Raw genomic sequence first — 20,729 nt, forward strand, 5'->3', positions numbered from 1 at the left:
CAACGTGTTCATTCATTGCACGTAAACATCTTCTGAAGGAACAAGAGACTGAAGATCACATACCTCCTTGAACTATTTATGACATGCCTCTTAGGTCGGCATTAATTGTAGCTAGTTAATGAATTATTCAAGCAAAGTTTGGCGTTACATGTTTCCGTTATGTCATTATACGGTGAATATGACTAGCATATGGAAAACACGGACCAAAAATAATATCTTCCCGTCAATTAGTAGACTCCTCCATTGACCCTTTGACCCGGAAGGTCTTCAAGCTGATTAATGAATAATTCTAATGACAAAATGACTTAAATGGCTGTTTTCAACTCACAGACAATAAAATTTATCAACTATATAGATAAAGCACCTGATTAGAGCCCAAAACACAATCAAAATATGATTAAATTTGTGAATTTTGTGCCGTGGTACTCTATTCAGAAAAAGGTGAGTTCCACTTGAAAGCACACGATATTATGGCAGTGCAGCCAACAAGCAGCGTCTCCAAATCCTCCAGAACCGGGGCGCACGAATCATCCTCCGACGTGAGCCGAGGTCGAATGTTGGGGAGCTGCATCAGGCACTGGGTTGGAGTCTGCTGCAGGAGCGAAGAACTCGGCAGATCTGCATCATGGTGTACAAATGCCTTCATGGCCTAGCACCCAACTACCTACTCAACACATTTCGTTTCAATAACCACATCCGCAGTCATAACACCAGACAAGCACAACTCCTACATAAACCTAACTACACTTCAAGAGCAGGTCAACGCACATTTGCGTACAGGGCAGCTGAAATATATAATACACTTAAACCTGAGACAAAACAAGCAACTACTCTTAAAGCCTTTAAACAGTCTCTGATATCATAACGCTGACATCTGACCTCTGATCACAATGACTGTTCAATTACTTTATGATTTTTGTGATGTTGAGTTGTTATTGTGTATGAGTTGTTATTAGTAAGTTGCGTATATGATTTACTGATCCGAATTGGATTATTCTTTCTTATGTTAAGTCCGATTGATCAGGACAAATGGCACTGACCTCTGACCGCAATGACCGTCCAATGACCCTATGGGTTTGTGATCTTGAGTTGTTTTTGTTTTTCTTTTGAGTGTTCCTAAGTTGCTTATATGATTTGCAAACCCGAATTGGATTGTTGCTTTGTTATGTTCAATCCTATGTTAGTAGTTATCTTTTGTACTTTGAGTTATTATTATTGTTATAGGGCTCCCTTGGAAATCAGGTACTACGTTAACTGAAGGGACTACCCTAAAGATCAATAAATAAATAAATTATGATGATAGTAAGTATTAAACATTTTATTTAACTCGCCATCAAAACTATACTATACAATACAAATCAATCCAAACTTAAGAGCCACACAATTTCATAAATGTGTACTTTTATTTTCGTACATCTCGTACATTTTGGGTACAGGAATAATGTCTTGGAGCTATCTAAGTTCAGGGCACGTCTTCAATTGTCATATTAATGGGCTTGTCAATAAGTTTTCTCCAGTTGGTCGCGATTTCTTCGGGATGGTTGAACTTTTTAGACAACTTCACTGCCACCTGTTGTCTGTATTCTTCAAGCAATGTGTCTAGAGACGGCTGTGGCGGGGCTGCAATGTTACTGTAGGATCTCACGTGGATATCGTCTTTTCTGATGGCGTGGTCTTCTATCCACTCTGAAAAACATAGCACGAGGATGATTTTTTAAATTCACTTTTGGAACAGTTCTTTTTTTTGCATGGGATGGGAAATTAGTAAAAAGATATCTTATTTGTTTGCAAATGTTGCTTGTCCGATTTCCGCTTCAGTGACGTTTGGGACCGCATCCTTCACACTGCAGCAGCGACACCTAGCTGCAGTGCGAGGTAGAACCAGTCAGTATTACATCGAGAAAGGTGCGAAAGGGTCACAGAAACGTCGGCATTTAAATACTTTGGTTCTGTACGATGCAATGTGTTACCCATCGTTAACAGATATAAAAAGTGATGGCCACTTTCTCAGGATGTTTTTACAGTTGAATGTAAGGCTATGTTGATTTGATTACAGGGATGACATCTGCGCATGCATCAATTCGACAGTTGTTCAAGAAAAGGACATTGCGACCATAATGTAAATCGTACAAAGCAGCTACGAAGTGAGCAACTATATGCCGTAAGTCGCAGACAAAATGTCGAAACGGTTACTAATGTAGAATGCAAAAATCAGTCCCAAAGTCAAACTCAAAGTAGAAGATGTGAAAGAACAAAGGTATCGCTCGGTATAACATACTATGTGTGTCCATTCAATTGTTTCTCGTAATGAAGGCAACATTTTTTGCCAAACACCCTCATCAGTTTCGTCTTCGATTAGGGAAACTAAGCAAAAATCACTTTGAGGGCAAAATATTGTCTACAATGGCGAAGAATCACGATTAGCGTTACAAAGATATAGATTTTAACATTATAACAAGGTTTGTAAAAAGTAAGTAAGGAATATACATAGACCTGTTACTGTCCCCACCAGTGACACGGAGACACCTGTAGACGTTACGGCGCTCCCTGCAACAACAGCCCTCCTACGGTCCTCCAGAATCCGCGGCCACCATTCCTCCACGTGCTCCGCGTATTTCTCTGCGTACTGCGCTACCAGACCAACCCGCGGTGTGGCGTAGCGCGAAGATCTGCCCAGTAGGAAAGATAACATCAAAAGAGAGTTAATGACAGCAGAATGGCACATTCATGCTAAACAATTTATATCAACGCCGTCTGAGTGAGAGGGGGGTGAGAGGTTTGCCAGACCAAAAATCATCATCAGGATGAGTTGTAGTTTATCAACAACTCCAGACAGAATGATTTGGACCAAAGCACACCTGGGCATGCATGCCTCTACTCTTTGTTCGAAAGGTGTGGTGACTTCTACCCAAACACGGGGCCGCCATTAGACGTCCTATCAGGTATGGCACAAAGGGCCTCTGAAAGGCCTATAACCACTTGGTCCCTAGCGGAATATTCTACCACTACGCCACAATTATAAGGAGCCCACAATTTAGCTATAGGTTTATGCTTAGGGGATTTAGGTTACCCCACAGATAAAGGTGAACCAGCAATATAACAAAGCAACCTGGCAGGGTTGAAGTCCGGGTCTTCGTTCTCCGGATCCACGTTAGCCATTTCCTGGTACAGCGCGAGCCTCAGTCCCGCCAGGAGGAGGAATGACGTCAGCCCGATCTTGGCGTAGCTCTCCTGCATCAGCGTGCCGATCACTCCGATGAGATGTTCGTTCAGCCTTGTCAACAAGTCGTGGAGGCGCTCTCGGTCGGTTGGGTCGGTGAGGTCACTGTGCATCTGAGCCAAAGGAAAAATTAATTCCAGCTCTATCAGACATACACGTGCTTAAAGTGCAACTTTTGTGTTATCTATTATTTTTTAATAAATAATAAAGAATCACAGAAAAGCATTTCACAATCGCTTACAAGAACTTCAAAGATACAAATAGACATTGACGTAAACATATGACGAGAAGCAAAATGTGACTAAAAGATCATAATGACAAAATTTCGGAACAAGGCAATCAGATAATGGTAGACTTCACTACGTATCTATACAACCCTCCCAGGCCCACAGAGAAAAAAAAAACAGCACGGAAAATGTATAAGTATCTTAATACAGCAAAAGACAACCTGGTGCTTTTCTATTCATGTATTTTTTTCAGTAGTATTTATTCTGTTCCTTTTGTAAATACATTAGGCATGGTTTATGTTGTTATTATTGATATTATTTTCAGTTACGGACAGTTTATCACGTTATATTTTTCTTACCATCACGACTACTTTATTCTGTACTTACTTCCTGTTGCTCATTTAGTTCATTCAAGTCAATTATGGTTTGTTAATCATTATTCATATTTATTTTCCACATACAAATCCCAAACGATATTTCTGACGTTTTAATTTGACCTCTGACCTCTCACGTTTACTCACGTTTACCTCAGTTAATTTTGTTACCTTTCTGTTTATCAATTGTATAAGTTTAGTTAACTAAGTCCGTTTTTATTGTATATATCTATAAGTGTTGGACTCCAGGAAGAATAGCGGTACCACTTCGGTGGTATCGCTAATGGAGATCCCAATAAAACAAACAAACAAACAGTATTGTGTATGTTAGGAATCTCGAACAAACACACATTGCATAAAGTTAACACACAACAAACCCAAACACACGCATACATAACACAAAGACAACTCATACACACACAAACACGCACACGCACACGCACACATACACACACACACGCACATACACACACACATACACACACACAAATGTATACACACACACCACACAACACAACACATACATTCACAGACAAGCCATTGAAGTTTACTAACCTTATCTAAGGTGTAATCCTTAGTCAGCATATCGAACAGGTCATGCAGCACTCCGTTGATCTGATCCAAAGTGTCCTGTTTCAGTTCCTGCTTCACGATAGACTTCATCTCGTCCATAGTACTGGACTCTTCAGCATCTGGTGGGAAGACCGTGTCCCATAGACCACGGAATATCACCTGTTCAACAGTGACACAAGATGTTCTGTAATTTTTAATTGGATATGATTGCTGTTTTTGTATGTGTTGTTTTAAATTTGTTTAAGTCTTTTACAATTAAAAGTTTTTTATACTGCTCAACAAAATAATACGTGGCTGTTGCGGAGGAAATTTGTGTTAAGTTATAACATTAAACATTATTGTTTTACCCTGAAGACTGTTTATGTTTTGGGGTTGATATTATTATGGAATTTTCCCCTCTTTGAATTAATAATGCACGCAAAAAATACGTTACAACATCAAAATTCATCAGATCTGGTTATCCATTAATCATCAGCTTTCTTTAAAAGTCATTTCCAATTTTTCAAGACCATTACCTGTGCGATAGCCCCGGCCACGGCTCCCCCTACCCCCACCACCACGGCCCCAGCAGTGGCCTGTACAGCGCTGACGGTCATCTGTTTAGCCAGTTCGGAGGCTGCTGCCGTTGCCACGTCTTTGGAGTCCTCGTTTAGCACTGTCGGGGTCGACCACCGCTGTCCCATCTAAGGAAGTAGAGAAAACTCAAAATATTAGAATCGATAGTATCAATCCTTCCTCCAAGGAGCTTTACTATTTATATATTTATCGTGATTTACCACATTAGTGGAATAATTGATATGACAGGTGCCTCTCCTTTTCAAGATGTCTACCCGGAGACCAGACTGTAAGATGTGACCCACCCACACCGGAAATGACCCCTACTCTTTTCGAGAAGTGTGGCGGGTTTCTAGAGTGCTCGAGGTGTGGTTCTCCTCAAACAGTACAGTGGACCTCCGATAAACGTAATACCCGAGAGATGGCCCTAACGAAATCTGGGTACTGATTTTTCAGCCGAATGAAGCGAGGAAAGTCGTGTAAAGTGCCTTCACCAAGGGCACAAGATTGGCACCATATCAGCAGATTCGGACCGGGGAACTCTAGGTGCTTGGCCAAACACCCTGCCGTTACACCACACGAGCCCACTTGTGTCGGCCTTTGATATGGTTGGAAAACGGTGCTGGATGAAAGTGTCTAGAATTGGACCTAACGTCCAGAAATTAGTAGTAATTCTTATACACCTGCGCGTCCTAAACCCTTAAACTGTGTGACTGAATAATGCGATGTTGTTAGGTTGATTGTGACCTACGACCCAAGCTTTTGTACGTGTACCAACTGGTCTAGCAGGTCCGCTGCTGTCGTTAGTTAACAAAAATAACCTAGGGCTATTGGACAAAAAAATGTGCTCACTGACTCAACCTACCGAAAATCCAAGTAGATATGTAGCTTTTTCAAGTATTACAATTGTTTTTGCGGCATTTCTATACCTCTCAAGTGATGCGAGTTTTCTCTATCCATTTCCGCTTTAATTTCAAATACGTCGTTGGTAATATTTTGATGTCGCAAGACTTGAAGATGTCTGTGACTCAGAACCAAGCACCGACAATTTCAAGATTTTAAGACAACCCTTTCGGTGACAAGACAGCAGAAGCGCGCACAACATATGCACGACAATTTCAAGAATGTCCCCATATCGTAAGGCGATTGTACGACGCGTATGACTTTGCCCTTAGGCACTAGTGCATGAAGAGAATACCAAAACAAGACCAGGGTCACTCAACATAACAGACTGGAAGGATACATGAATCTTAGTTTTAGATTTTTCTTTTCACTTACCGAAAGTAGTGCACACGAACTAGATATAAGAGTCCACCCTGACAGACAAGTGCTTGCCCCCAACCATTCAAGAGTTACTGACCGATAAAAATACATAGTTCTAATCGGCCATGACACTCAGCAGGGTTAACAATGGTGGCCGAAACATACGGTAACATATTTAGAAACTTCAACTCATAATGATAGTTTGATATGCCATTACGGTAAAAATATGTATACGGTGTACATTTTCAACCTATGTGCCGTATTCCGTATTCTATTTTTACGTCTGTCCTAAAAGATTATCGCTGGTACGTTAACTCAAAGAAAGCAAATTCATGGACGACAGTTTAAAACATTCAACACGGACGTGACTTGGGCCTTGAAATTTTTAACTAATCGTCGAACGAGTAAAAGAACTAATTTAAAAGAACACATCACCTTGTGCTTGACAGTTGTAACAATGACTTGAAGGCGGTCTGCTTGACGTTTAGAAGCTGCAAGATTCAGTCTTTTCAAGTTATGGTGGATAAATCCGAAACACTGTCCTTACCACTCATACAATGGTCGCCATTGACAGGGTGTTGCACATGCAGGTGGGAAGGCCCTGGGGCTAGAGCAGGGGTTTGTGTACTGAACATGTGTGGGTCTGTTTCGTTAGGGATAGACCGGAAATGATCAGGGGAGGGGGTGACAATGTTGGTGCAGATTTCTTATTTCAAGGATATTTTCAAAACATTACATTACCAGTGTACAGACAAGTGGTGACTTTTGTGATACATTTTATTTTAAATATCATTTAAAGAAAGAAGAAGACAACTACTGTTTGTTGATCTACTACCGTAACAGCAAATATTCACAATTAAACGACATACGTCCTGACAATTCTTTACTTTAGCAAAAGCATAACACAACTCACTGTATTCATTTTCAACATCATTAGCACGATACATTTTTATCATATACCTGAGGTTAGGGGGTACCTTTTGGAAGGTCACAGCTTCTAGAAGAATAGTAAATGCTATATAGAAAATATATCCCAACGTTCTCTAAACCTGTGCAACAATTACTACACCAGTCCTTTATAACAAATTCATTTACTTTAACGTACCAGAATATTCATCACAAGTAGACATTGTGTCATCTTCACCTGCGAATAAAACCATTATCGATCAATCCTTATCAATCGACAGCATGGAACCTTTTTTTGTCAATTTCAAACAAAGCCATGAGCCCTGTGGTGCCTACGTCCCCTGATGTTTCATTCATGTATCGTCAGAAATTAACCCCAGGTGTTTCTAGCACCACATTTCTTTAAGTGTTTTAACAATCCTACAGTAGCAGTATCCCAATGATGTCCTCTTTAATTAATAGGAGTACCAATCACACATGTTGCACAGGCGGGGTGTTGAAGCTGCTGCTTATGACTGCGAGGTTTGGTTTCCATCTGTGTCAGACGAATGGTAGTAATGTAGATCTCCATCAGAGGTGCTCTGGTGTGACCCGTTTAGAGTTGGAGCCGAGGTTTGGTTAGCCTGGATACCATACCCCAACCTCAAAAAAATCTTTTGTGTTGGGGTCTGGCAGGATGGCTGTAGAAATGTTCTCGAACGCCCTTGATCAGAGGGAGGAGAACCTAGGATTTATGACCATTCACACCACAGGTAGCCAGCTACAACACACCACAGTTGGTCAGCAGGCTATCACAGTAGCGAATTAGGTACTTGGTGGCCACTGTTGTGGATTAAAAAAAATACAGTTGGGGGTCATTAACCAATCATGGTAGGGGTGTAGTACCTCCTGCTGATCCTGCTGCTGTTCTATTGGTGGAGTTTTTTTGCCCACTATAAGGGGCAAAATTGAGAACCCGGCCTATCCCATCCGGCCAGACCCCTGCACGATAGATACTTGAGATCGGACTGGGGTTTGGTAACCAGGCTAAGGTTTGGTTTTCATCTGTGTCAGAAGAATGGTAGTAATCCAGATCTCCATCAGAAGTGCTCTGGTGTGACAGGTTTAGAGTTGGAGCCGAAGTTTGGTTTTCATCTGTGTCAGAAGAATGGTTGTAATGTAGATCTCCATCAGAGGTGCTCTGGTGTGACCCGTTTAGAGTTGGAGCCGAAGTTTGGTTTTCATCTGTGTCAGAAGAATGGTTGTAATGCAGATCTCCATCAGAGGTGCTCTGGTGTGACACGTTTAGAGTTGGAGCCGAAGTTTGGTTTTTATCTGTGTCAGAAGAATGGTTGTAATGTAGATCTCCATCAGAGGTGCTCTGGTGTGACCCGTTTAGAGTTGGAGCCGAAGTTTGGTTTTCATCTGTGTCAGAAGAATGGTTGTAATGCAGATCTCCATCAGAGGTGCTCTGGTGTGACACGTTTAGAGTTGGAGCCGAAGTTTGGTTTTCATCTGTGTCAGAAGAATGGTAGTAATGTAGATCTCCATCAGAGGTGCTCTGGTGTGACCCGTTTAGAGTTGGAGTCGAAGTTTGGCTTTCATCTGTGTCAGACGAAACGTAGTAATGTAGATCTTCTTCATTAGAGGTGCTCTGGTGTGACCCGTTTAGAGTTGGAGCCGAAGTTTGGCTTTCATCTGTGTCAGACGAAACGTAGTAATGTAGATCTTCTTCATTAGAGGTGCTCTGGTGTGACCCATTTAGAGTTGGAGCCGTGGTTTGGTTTTCATTTGTGTCAGACGAATGGTAGTAATGTAGATCTTCATCAGAGGTGCTCTGGTGTGTCAAGTTTAGGGTTGGTGCCGCGGTTTGGCTTTTATCTGTGTCAGACGAATGGTAGTAATACAGATCTTCTTCATCAGTGGTGCCTTGACCGAGAGAGTTCACTATTCGTGGTACAAGTTGACTGAGATCTAGGTGGATGACAGCTCCTGCAAATGCACAATGTATAGCAGAGTGTAGTGTATTTTGACCTTTCTTTTCACCCCGAGTCTATACAAGTAACATCTTGGACACTTGGTTAATCTAGGACACTTTTAGGTTGATGGTAGAAATGTCGTGGTAGAAAGAAGAGTACTTTAAGGTCACGGTTAATCACTAAAGCAGAAGTAAGGGGCATGAATAGCTATCTGTGATGGGCAAAAATACACAAACGAGAAAAATCCTCACATGGATTCATGACGGTAAAATTTTAGTGTTGTAAACTTCTGATATTCTGATCTCTGACCTCTCTTCGACCTTTATAGTGATTAGGTAAGGTTTATCAAGTTAATTTATAAGTTTAAGGAGCTTTAAATCATTCTAGTTTGATTCAAACCTTCATCAGAGGTGCTCTGGTGTGCCGAGTCTAGGATTGGTGCCGAAGTTTGGTTTTCATCTGTGTCAGAGGAACGGTAGTAATGCAGATCTTCTTCATCATTGGTGCCTTGATAGAGAGAGTTCGCTATTGGTGGTACAATTTGACTGAGATCTAGGTGTCCGTGATTAACAGCTCCTGCAAAGATACAATGTATAATATAATGTATTGTAGGTTGACCTTTGCTTTTACTCAGAGTCTATAAAGGTAACATCTGGGACACTTGATTACACTTGGACACTTAGATTGATAATAAAAATTGCCGTGGTAAAATGATGAGTAAATTGAGTTAATGGGCAATCCCGAAAGCAGAAGAGAAGGACATGAATGACCATCTGTGATGGGCGAAAAATACATAAACAGGAAAATCCTCACGTCACATGGATTTATGATGGTGAACTCTTTGTGTTCTAAACTTCTGATATTCTGATCTCTAACCTCTCTTCGACCTTAATGGTGATGTCGTTACATCATTCTACTAGTTTGATTCAAACCTTCGTCAGTGGTGCTCTGCTGTGTCGAGTTTAGGGTTGATGCCAAACGTTGGTTTTCATTTGTGTCAGATGAACGGTAGTAATGCAGATCTTCTTCATCATCGGTGCCTTGGTAGAGAGAGTTCGCTATTGGTGGTACAATTTGACTGACAGCTAGGGGTCCGTGGTTGACAGCACCTGCAATGGTACAATGTACTACAATATACGATTGAATTGAGCTTAAAATATCTTTGTACTCTGTAAACAGTAAGATATTAGATAGGTAGAGCTCTGAGCTATCTGTGATCTTTACATGGTATTTCAGATTCATACTGGTAGTGTGTAATCTTTGTTAGTCTTAAATCATGGACAATGGTAAAGGACGTTAATCGACAAATGTTTTGGATATACTTTATTTCTTTGAGTTTAGGACCGCATTGTAAATATCTGTGCATAAGGCTGGCTGATTATATATGTAAATACTTGATGAAAATGCTTGAAGGCCGCACCAAAACGATGGTGTGAATAAAGCAAGGGCTGTGTGTTAAAAGAGTCTCTGTGTAGTAAAAGATTAATCAGTTTTTTGATGTGTTCTTTTCAAAGAGTTGACACAAATGATTGGATGCGTAACCTGTGAGGTTGGACTTGTCTGTATCCTTTTTTGGTACTTTTGCACTTTCCATGACTACATCACACAATACACGTGATAAAGTTCACAAACAGCGATAGGATTCACAAGAAACAGATAAGTAGTCATCAACAGAAGAGCAGACAATATTATTCTACCACCCCTTAAGGCCTTCCATGTGAACTTTACTTACGCCCCCACCTCAAGACCAATCTAGGCAGAAGTCTAAAAACAAGACGTTTTACAGATGAGTTCTATGATTACAGTACGTGACAGTGTCTACAATGTATTGGCATTTGTTTTGTAACCAGTTTACAGCTTAGCATTTGAAAAACAAAAAACTGACGTAAATGTTTGTAGCCAAGGGATATCATCTTACAATATATGCAGTTATCTTTTTCATCATAATTCCCTAGAAGATATGGTCACTAAACTTCAGGGTACACCGCCAATTACCCCACCCCCCTTAAAGGGGATGGAGAAACTTGTTTAAACTTTTTAATATCATTACATTGGTAATGAGTTGAGTTTAGTTTTCATGATAGTTCTAGATCATGTTTTGCGCCAGACCTTAGATAAATAAGATCTAGAGCTGTACGTCGAGCTTAGGAGAATAATAATTAATGACATGCACTTGTCGTCATAACAACCTAGGTTTGTGGACGACATCTCACTCTTAGTTGAATGATTACAACAAGGGCAGCAGCTACTATTCCGACTGGAAAACGAAGCTAGAAAAAATTATGACCTTCAATTATAAAACACCTTAATTTTCGAACAAGAGGTGGTGACACCATAGAAGTGGTCAACAAATATCTCGGCTTATTGATGGAAAATTCTGAAACAGACTGAAGTCAGAAAAGCTCTTGCTTCGAATAGCTACCACAAACTAAAAAAGATACGGAAATCCGAGCTTCCAAGCAAGATTAAAGTGAGGCTATTTATTGCCACAATGGAATCAGCCTTCTACTGAGGTTCTGAAACGTAGCCGTTAACAAATCGTTGGTAAAAGGACTACAGAAGAAGAAGGTAAAAAAGCTAACTTGATGCTACAATCGCATGTCACGCACGTGCCTTAACGTCTCGTGGCAGCAGAAGCAAATAAGCAGTTGTGATATATGTACCATCTGTCGCCCAGACGTTCAACAGTGCAGATTGAAATTGGCCGGTCACTGTATTTGACACCCCGAAATACTATCTTGAACTCCTCCTGCCTACTACTAAAGGAAAAAGAGGCAAGGGAAGACATAGCGACTTACTATAGATAATCTACTTGGTGATACAAACCTGCAAGATACTAAATAGCTACAATGGGTCATGTAGGACCAAATGCTGTGGAGGAAGCTCTGGTTTTGTTTTAGCGGGCGTTAGAACGAAGTGAGTGTATCTATGCTTGTGTAAGAAGATTACTACTGAAGACTAATAAGCAAGTAAACAAACCAGTGCTGGCTTCTTTCCTCCAGTTGCAGCATAGTTTGTTGTCCATCTTGATTCCGAAGTGGTAGAACACGAAGATTAAAACCAGAAGGCCCAATGCAAAAAAGCTTCCAGCAACAATGAAGGGGATGTAGGGAACTAGAGGCTTGTCCTCCTTTCTCTTCCTCATGCTCGTGGTGTAAACAGATGACTTCTTGATTATCTGTGTAGGGTGTAGCATTGTCGAGCTGTCGTTTTGCTGGGAATCCTCTACGCTTGATTCCTTCTGTGGTGAGCTTAGCCTGGTGTTAGCACTGAAACGTTTGATGGGAAAAGTATCATTGTTTTGCAGATGAGACTTAGGTTCCTCCGTAGTGGTCATTGAAGCTTTCGTGGTCAGCTGGTGTGATCCACAACCGGTCAGCTTGTTGGACACGTCTGATAAAGACAGCCCGTTCAGTTGACTTGGACTGTGACAGAATGTGCGGTTCCGGTTGGGAACAAGAAAATAGGCTGCACACGCATTCCAACAGCGCGCATTGTTTCTCCCCTCACAGGCCTGTAAACACGCCATCTTGTCAATCAGCCAGGAGAGGTCACAGTCACAGTGAAAGGGGTTTCCCGCGATAGAGGTCAAGCTCTCTTGTGGCCATCCCAGTTCGTACTGAGAGAACGACGTTAGTTTGTTGAAACTTACATCAAGGTATTCCAGTTTCGGCAGGTGTTCAATGACGATGTCCATCTGCACGTGTCTTAGTTTGTTTCTATCTAGATTTAGACGACGCAAAACTGGCAGAGCACGAAACGACGTCCAGGAAAACCACTCCATGCAGTTCCAGCCAAGGTCCAGTATTTCCAATAGCGGTAGTTGTGGCAGGTAGGTTATGTTTCTGATGTTATTTAATCTGGCAGTAAGTCTTGCAACGTTGGACGGTATGTCATCAGGAATCGTTTTAAGGTTTTGACGATCACAATCAAGTGAAGTCCCATGCAACAATTCCTGCTGTTGTATTTTACATTTAGCCGGCAGACAAAAACAACCAGGCCACACACATCCAAACAAAACGAGCAGCAACAGTCCACCTACTTTCATATTGAACAGGTGGTCTTCTGTCTCTGTCCGTTTCTATGACTTCACTATAAACAGAAACTAAAATATACGTTTCCAAGTTTACCTGTTGTCGTGTCTAAAACTGTTAAGAACAGTACACGTGGTAGTGAAACTGAGTCCACTAACTTTCAAACTTAAGAGGTGGTCCTCCGTCTCTGTCTAGAAATTAAAATATACCTTTCCAATTTTGCCTGTTGTCGTGTTTGGAACTGTATAGAACAGCACCCGACAACAGTACATGCGGTAGTGAAATTAAACGCCTTCTGTCTGAACAAGCGATATTGGTGTCATATGGATCAATATGCATACGGTGATGACGCTTTATTCATATTCATGTCCACTTCCATTTTTGGTATATGGCGATTGTTTTGGTGTAGTTTTAGTCTGTTTGAATATCAAAATGAAAATAAGATTAATTAGTTTATTTCTTGTTTGGTACTTCTTACAGTTTACAGAGAATTGGCTACATTATCTGTGAAATTAGACTAGTTCGTATCCTTTTTTTTTGTTTTTACACTTAATACGGCTACATCACACACTGCATTGACAAAATAGGACAGGATTCACGAGTAGAATATACATAGTCATAAGCAAAAGGACAGACAATATTCTTTACTCTTTTCTTGGAAAATTGACTTTCACTCTTACCTTAAGGCCAATCTAGATAGAAGTCTAAAAACAAGACGTTTTACAGATGAGTTCTCTGATTACAGTACGTGATGGTGTCTACAATGTAGTTAGATTTGTTTTGTAACCGGTCTGCAGCTTAGCATTTGAAAAGCAAAACAAAAATCTTTATGTCGTTCCTATTGAATTGAAAAGTCTTTCATACTACTTCTCTTCTGTAGGCCTATAAGATACAATTACCCAATGGTGACGTTACAAAATCATGTTTTCAGTCCTACGTTGCCATTAGATGGAGTCAGGTTGTGTTTTTTTTCAATCAGGTTCGTAGGGCCTGATGTTACCATCATGAAGATGAAGAGCTAACTGTAGCATAGAGATAACTGTAGCAGCATCTCTTCTCCCTAAGTCAGAAATGTATGGATCTCCCCAGACACGGGAATTTAAACGTCCTATCCGAGGGACGGCACTCATTTTCACCTAAGTAAAGTGAGGAAATTCGTGTAAAGAGCCTTTCCCAAGGGCACGAGATCGGCAACACAGCAGCCGGATTAGAACCCGCGACCTCTCGGTCTCGAGGCAAACACGGACCCACTGCGCTACGCGGTCCCACACAGGTTAACCCTCTAACACTCGAGGGGGGGGGTGTCTGTTGTGTCCAAAAACCCCAGGCGTGTGGACCCCAGGCGTAAATTGTGGAGTAGTTACGATCTTTGGAAGATGTGACAATAGCAAATTGTCATTGTCATTTCTTATCTTTAATAAAAGAAAATGTGATGAATTGTATACTATTGCGCGGAAATATTGCATCGTAATATATAATATTTATATACTTGAGGCTTTCCCAAATTAGATCATTATCGTTATATTACAGTCGATGACTCAAGACGTGAAGTCAGGATACAAATACATTTTTTTGTAAATTATGCACACCAAAAGAGTGCTTTTGAGCCACATGAAACCGATGGGTCTAACTGTTCTTTACGTTGTCCTTTTAAATCAATTTCCTAGCGAAATCAAACGCCATATATAGATCTGTGTAGTACTAGCTAAACACATTTTACGTCCATGCACATGGGTATAGGTACAGATACGGATCTGTAAATGTAACTTAACCCTTGTAGTGCTGCGCCCAACATATGTTGGGAAGAATATGTTGGTCCCAATGACTGCGCCCAACAAATCTTGGGAAGGCGCTATTTTTTTTTTTTTAGAAAGCTGACCTAGCACCAGCCGATGTTTCTTTCCGGTGTACTCGCGTTAGCTTGCATGACCTCGGAAGGGGTCAGGGGTCAACGTACTGTTACGTAATTACGTCATGCATCTTCCCAGATGCTTTTGCGTGTTTGGTTCATTCAAGATGGCGCCGTCGTCTGCACGAGTAGTTCAGCACCAGGGACGGTCTAGGGCTATAAACTTACTTGCAGTGATATCTGGGACATTCTTTTCCATAGATGTAGCTCTGATGTTGTCAGCATTTGTCAGGAATACTGTAGATTTGATAATGTAACATTGTACATGGTTCACATACTATAATACAAAAAAGGTTTTGAAAATAACTTATTTTATTGATTTATTGCCTTATCTATCATTATAGCTAACTTCAGGTAAAATTCGCAAAACATCTTTAAAAGTCTAGACTGCCACGCTAATCATATATATATATATATATATATATATATACATCCTAAACCTGCGGCTGCCACTCTAATCCTGTATTACATTGGCTTACAGGCTTTCTTTGAACGCAGCTGTTTTGTGGAGTTTCCAATCATCTTCTACTACAAACCACGTAGATGAAAACAGTTGAAGGGGGATATGTACTAAGCTTCTGTCTTAGATGGTTCACTTCTCAGATTTGGGTCACGCGTTGCGATTGGTTGCCTAATCTACACCGGTTACTTGATAGGTCTATCTACCGGGTTCTACGAATCCCCTTCTCCCTTACAACCACGATTCAAAGGGAAAATACCAGACAGTAGTTGACGAGCCCTGCAGCAACACAGCTAGGACGGCACAACATCGCCGTGTGTACTGATTCATGAAGAGTTTGATCTGGCTGTACCATTCACAGTCAGTCCCTGATTCAGCACCATAGAACAGTCCGTTTCTGTTCAGTTATTCTGAGACAATGGAATGCGACCAGAAAATTTTGGCAGATCAGGTATTTGTGAAGTGGTTATTTTAAATCTACTCATTTAATTTAGAGATTTTCGATAACCGTGTTATAACTGGGAAGGGGCCAAAGTAACAAGCATAACACTTTATACTTAGTACATTTCAACAACATGATGGTCTAGACGAGAAGAATGCATAGCCGGACACAAACGGCTGCGACAAGACGATATGGTCTGTCCTGCATTTTCTTCCTGTATTTCCTTCAATATAATTATAAGTCATCCCTAGAACTAGAAACATTCTTGTGTGATCCAGAATTGCAAACATGCCTACAATCATAGCAACATGAAGACCGGTGAAAGAAATTTAATTTTACTACAGAAATCAAACTCTTCTGCCCTAAATACTTCTCTTCACAAATATGAGCAACACTATTGGAATGATACCTTTTTTAAGTTATGTAGACCAATCCGAGATGTTTCTGTCTTTGTGTAGAATGCAAGGTGGGGAAAGCTGCATTTTACCATTGACCATCGTTCCGACCACACTGTACTGCAAGGTAAGCAGCAATAGAAGCATGTACCTTCCTTTAAATTGAGCAGTTGAGAACAGAAGCTGATAAATGAGATGGTGGCATTCTGACTGCTTTTGGACGAAGGACAAGTCTTTACCTATTTCTAGTATTATAGCATTGGACCTGTGCTATAGGTTTGGACCTGTATTGTAGTTTTTGACCTGTGTTGTAGTTTTAGATCTGTTGTAGTCGCAGGTCTGTGTTGTAGTCGTGGGCCTGTGTTGAAGTCGTGGGCCTGCGTTGTAGTCTTTGGTCTGTTTTAGTCTTGGGCCTATATTGTAGTCTCAGCCTGTTATAGTATTGGGCATGCATGTGTCGTAGTCTTGGCCCGTTTTAGCCTTGGGCATGTTTGGCGTGTACCGAAGTCTTGGGCCTGCGTTAAAGTCTTGGGCCGGTGTTGTAGTTTTGGACGTAAAGATATTTCTCTGTGTCGATAACTTTCTGGCCACATTATACCCATAAATGAAAATCAACACGAGGCATACAAAAGGTATAATTTTGTTTCGGGGGTGACAACCCTGCAGCAGAAAACTGAAAAGAGGGCTGCATAGATCTTGCTTTTTTATATCCAAGTAAATAGCTCAAACTATACAGAAGTGCATAAAAATATGCTTCTGTGGACTCCCTAATATGCTACTGAGTTAGCTTTCTATATCTAATTTCATAAAAATGATAATGCAGATTGTGATCATTTTTGTCATTCTGGTAGAATGTGCAAGTTTAGACTCCTCCACATGTTTCCCCGGGTGCACCAATACAAAGTCATGGTCATCTTGCATTCCTTCCGGCATGCCTGTGCGCCCTGCTGGCTGGAATGATGCTTGTCTCTTATGCACTGCACAGTCGAACCAACAACAATATCTAAAGTTACCGCTAACTGTACAGAACACCTCTCAAACATGCCTCCCTTACACTACACGGGTCGGGGTTAGGGGGTTTATATTTGGGACACTCTCAGCTCACAAACTACGACCACTTCCGCGGTCAACTGTACATATTCTAGCTTTACATGAATGTGGAATCACAGATTTGGAACCAGACGTCTTGGCTGCGTTTCACGAGTTAACCTCTTTACACCTTGACTTCAACAAGTTGACTCACGTCAGGCGAACTTGGTTTGACAGGTTAAAGTTTCCAGAGGGGCTACACACTATGTCTTTGGCACACAACAATATAAGTAACATAGATTCTAAATGTTTCGAAAAGCTTGTCGAATTGAAGGTGTTGCTGCTTGACAATAACTCACTACAAAGTATACAGCCATCTTGGTTTCACGGGCTGACACGTTTAAGCCAACTGTCTTTGAAATCGAATTCTATCAAAAGCATAATGGCACCGATGCCACTGCTTACCCTCCTAGACTTGAGCAGAAATGCACTGACGTGTTTGTCCAGAGAAAATGTGAAGGGGATACAAAGAGTTCAGGAGCTGAGTGTTAGTGGAAATGCATCTCTAGTTGTCTATGATTCTACTACTTTTGCGATGCATTGGCATGTTGATTATCATTACTATCGCTATGTTGGACATCGCATTTCAGTAAAGGTCGATACAGCCCTTTTCTGTATAACCGGTTCTCCACTGAAACGATATAACATCCGGATGCAACACGATTACCTCGCACAGCTAGTTCGGCAAAATGTAGCCCCAAACAGACAGTGCAGGCTACTAGACATTCGGTTAACTCCGGGAAACCAGACCAAGCATCGTCTACCAGCTGTGATTATATCAAATAACACAGAATCAGACAAACATGCCACAAACATGACTAGTTTGTGCAAGCAAGCTTGGGAAGACGTAGGCTTAGTGAAGCTTGCTTTAGGTGAAGACTTTACCCTGAAGATTGTTCCGATGGATATTGATGAGTCGTGCAAACCCAAGATTGTTGCTGTAGTTCTATTAGATCTGATCTCCAGTAAAAACAGGAGCCAATGGCAAGATAATGACCACATCAGAAGTACCAGTATGTCTGGACATGGAGAAATGATGAATGTGACATGTGTTTTCAACTCTGGGAAGAAGACATTCAGACAAGTCTTCGCTGTACCAATGTCAAGTGCTCCTGACGGTTCTGTTTGTGAAGATAAGACAAGCACTGTGCCTAACTCTCCAAAAGGCGCCTTGTGTACAGACGGAACAAAGGTTCAGACCACAGAAAAGACCAAGACAACCAAGATTGAGTCCCACTACACGAGCCCTGCCAGAAGTAAGAATGTGACAAAGCAGTTGGAAAAGAGCAAATACCAAACGTTCGGTTTCATGATCGCAATGTCATCCTTACTCAGTGTACTTCTGATAGCAGCCTTTATAAAGTGTAATATCAGCATGAGACGCTATTGTTTGCGAGACGACCAAGCGGCTCAGGCTGCAGGTGGTTTACAGGGACCCCTTCAGGGTATCATCCCACTGAATCACTTCATGATAGACGGATCAAACGTCATCCAAAATTCGACAGCCTCAGCCTCAGAAACAGATAGAGCCACAGATAGCATGCCACATCCTTGCAATGAGCCGCAAAACAATGAAATTCCAGACGAGTACTCGCAAAACGCTTTGCCGGAGACTCCCCATGACTACTGGCTGATTCCCGACAGCTACTTTGACTACGAGAACACACAATTGGCATCAATTCTCCAATACTGGGAGATCCCTGATGAGTACTACAACTATGAAAATACCACAGCACGACCTCTGTCATTCCCTCTGACACAACAGCTGTCTCCGCCGTCCGACGAAGAAGAAGACGTGACAACGTTCTACGCTGCTACAGCTGAGGTGGCCCTTCCTTCATCAACCAGGCTGGGTGGCAAACATCCATCCTACAGCATGGGATCTCAGCAAGGCTCACAGAATCACGTAATACGTGTTCCTCAAAGGAAAGCAAGGATGCGATTATGTGGAACTATGCCACCAATCAGAACGACAAACACCAAATTGTATGGCAGACCTGTAGCAAGGTACAGGGCCCAAGATATGGCGTTAGTTGCTAAGTATAACAGAACACCAGTGGCTAAAACAGAACCAACAACTTTATATAAAAACTCGTCAGTGGTGACCAAATGGCAGTCTAACTTTAAGTACTGGGCTATATACAAGCCCGACACTGTAAAGAACGAAAAACATAGAAAGGATCATTCCTTATCAATATACAAGAATGGTAACAAAGACCACGTTCGGAGATCAAAACGCTGGAGCATGAATGTATCTACGTTGAATTTAGATAAGTCCAATAACAAAGCAATTAATCGTCGCCAGAGTATCTAACCAATACTTGCAGTGTCCATCAAATCAGATAATAGCTGACTTAAGCTTTTGGCCTGTGTCTATCATTGTTCAGGGTAGATGCAGCACCATCCCAACCCTACACCTTTATGTACCTTCCTTGCCTAAGAGCTAAAAGACCTTCCTCACCTCCTTCTGTCCTATACACACCCTTCGCCCTCTTCTTATGACTTCCATGATGACGTCCACATTCCTCTTCCAAAGTTTAGGCTTACAATTCACCAGCGCTGTGGCCATGGCTTGCTGTTTTAGGCATTCTATAAAAAATGGACTTGCGTGACCGGACTTCCGATCGCTGTACCGAATCTTTGTTGCTATATGTTACCTCAAAAACTGAATTAAGTGGTGCTGACTACAAAAGTCAGCTCCAGTCATGAAAAGAGACGAGGGGGGGATACAAACTGAGCCACGTTTGGGACGGCATTCTTGCTGCTGCAGCGCCACCTACATCGGCTATAAATAGCAGCAAGATACAGACCCAGTCATTCTAACCCTGGTGATGATGTCTGATAGACAGTCTGATAGATATCGAAACATTGGAAGTGAGTACAATTCTGGTAGTGTTTTTGAAAATGTATGAGCATTTCTCCAACCTGATGAAACTATTTACGGATAATCCAAATACAACTTCTTGATTTCCTCCTGAAATCCAAAATTATTTTTTACTTGGTAAATATACATTTTAACAATGTGATGATCCAGACGAAAACAAAATATTCATGGCTGGAGGATAGTAGACACAAACGGCTGAGATAAAAAGATATTGTCTCTCCTACATAACATTCAATATAAGTGTCGTAGTGCGTGACCAAGAATTACAATTCATGCTTACAACCATGTACAAAGTTTAACGCAACGTGTAAAAGAAATTCAATCTTACTACGGGAATTTAAGGCGTTTTGCACTAAATACCACTTAATACTTTCTGCCTGTCAGATGATGATGATGATGTGGTTACTTTTGTTACCTTCAAAATCTTCGCAGCATCCCCG

At 41.3% G+C, this 20,729-nt stretch overlaps 1 protein-coding gene across 1 annotated transcript; it reads right to left on the reverse strand.

Moving 5' to 3' along the window:
- Positions 1 to 1,462: 1,462 nt before the first annotated feature.
- On the reverse strand, positions 1,463 to 6,807 carry LOC118406006. Its single transcript, XM_035805862.1, has 6 exons — positions 6,648 to 6,807; positions 4,910 to 5,077; positions 4,377 to 4,553; positions 3,110 to 3,333; positions 2,494 to 2,669; positions 1,463 to 1,686 (listed from the first exon to the last, which is right to left on the reverse strand). The coding sequence occupies exons 2-6, from the start codon at positions 5,075 to 5,077 to the stop codon at positions 1,463 to 1,465; spliced, it is 969 nt and encodes a 322-aa protein (XP_035661755.1). The 5' UTR covers positions 6,648 to 6,807.
- Between the last annotated feature and the right edge of the window lie 13,922 nt (positions 6,808 to 20,729).

Source organism: Branchiostoma floridae, chromosome 18, assembly GCF_000003815.2.
Source record: "Branchiostoma floridae strain S238N-H82 chromosome 18, Bfl_VNyyK, whole genome shotgun sequence".
Classification (NCBI taxonomy): domain Eukaryota; kingdom Metazoa; phylum Chordata; class Leptocardii; order Amphioxiformes; family Branchiostomatidae; genus Branchiostoma; species Branchiostoma floridae.

Excerpts from the sequence above, each read along its gene's own strand:
- LOC118406006 (XM_035805862.1), bottom strand. The coding sequence starts at position 5,077 with ATGGGACAGCGGTGGTCGACCCCGACAGTGCTAAACGAGGACTCCAAA. Across the intron at positions 4,554-4,909 it reads TGGCCGGGGCTATCGCACAG|GTGATATTCCGTGGTCTATG; the intron begins GTAATGGTCTTG and ends ACTGTTGAACAG. Across the intron at positions 3,334-4,376 it reads AGGATTACACCTTAGATAAG|ATGCACAGTGACCTCACCGA; the intron begins GTTAGTAAACTT and ends CCTTTGGCTCAG.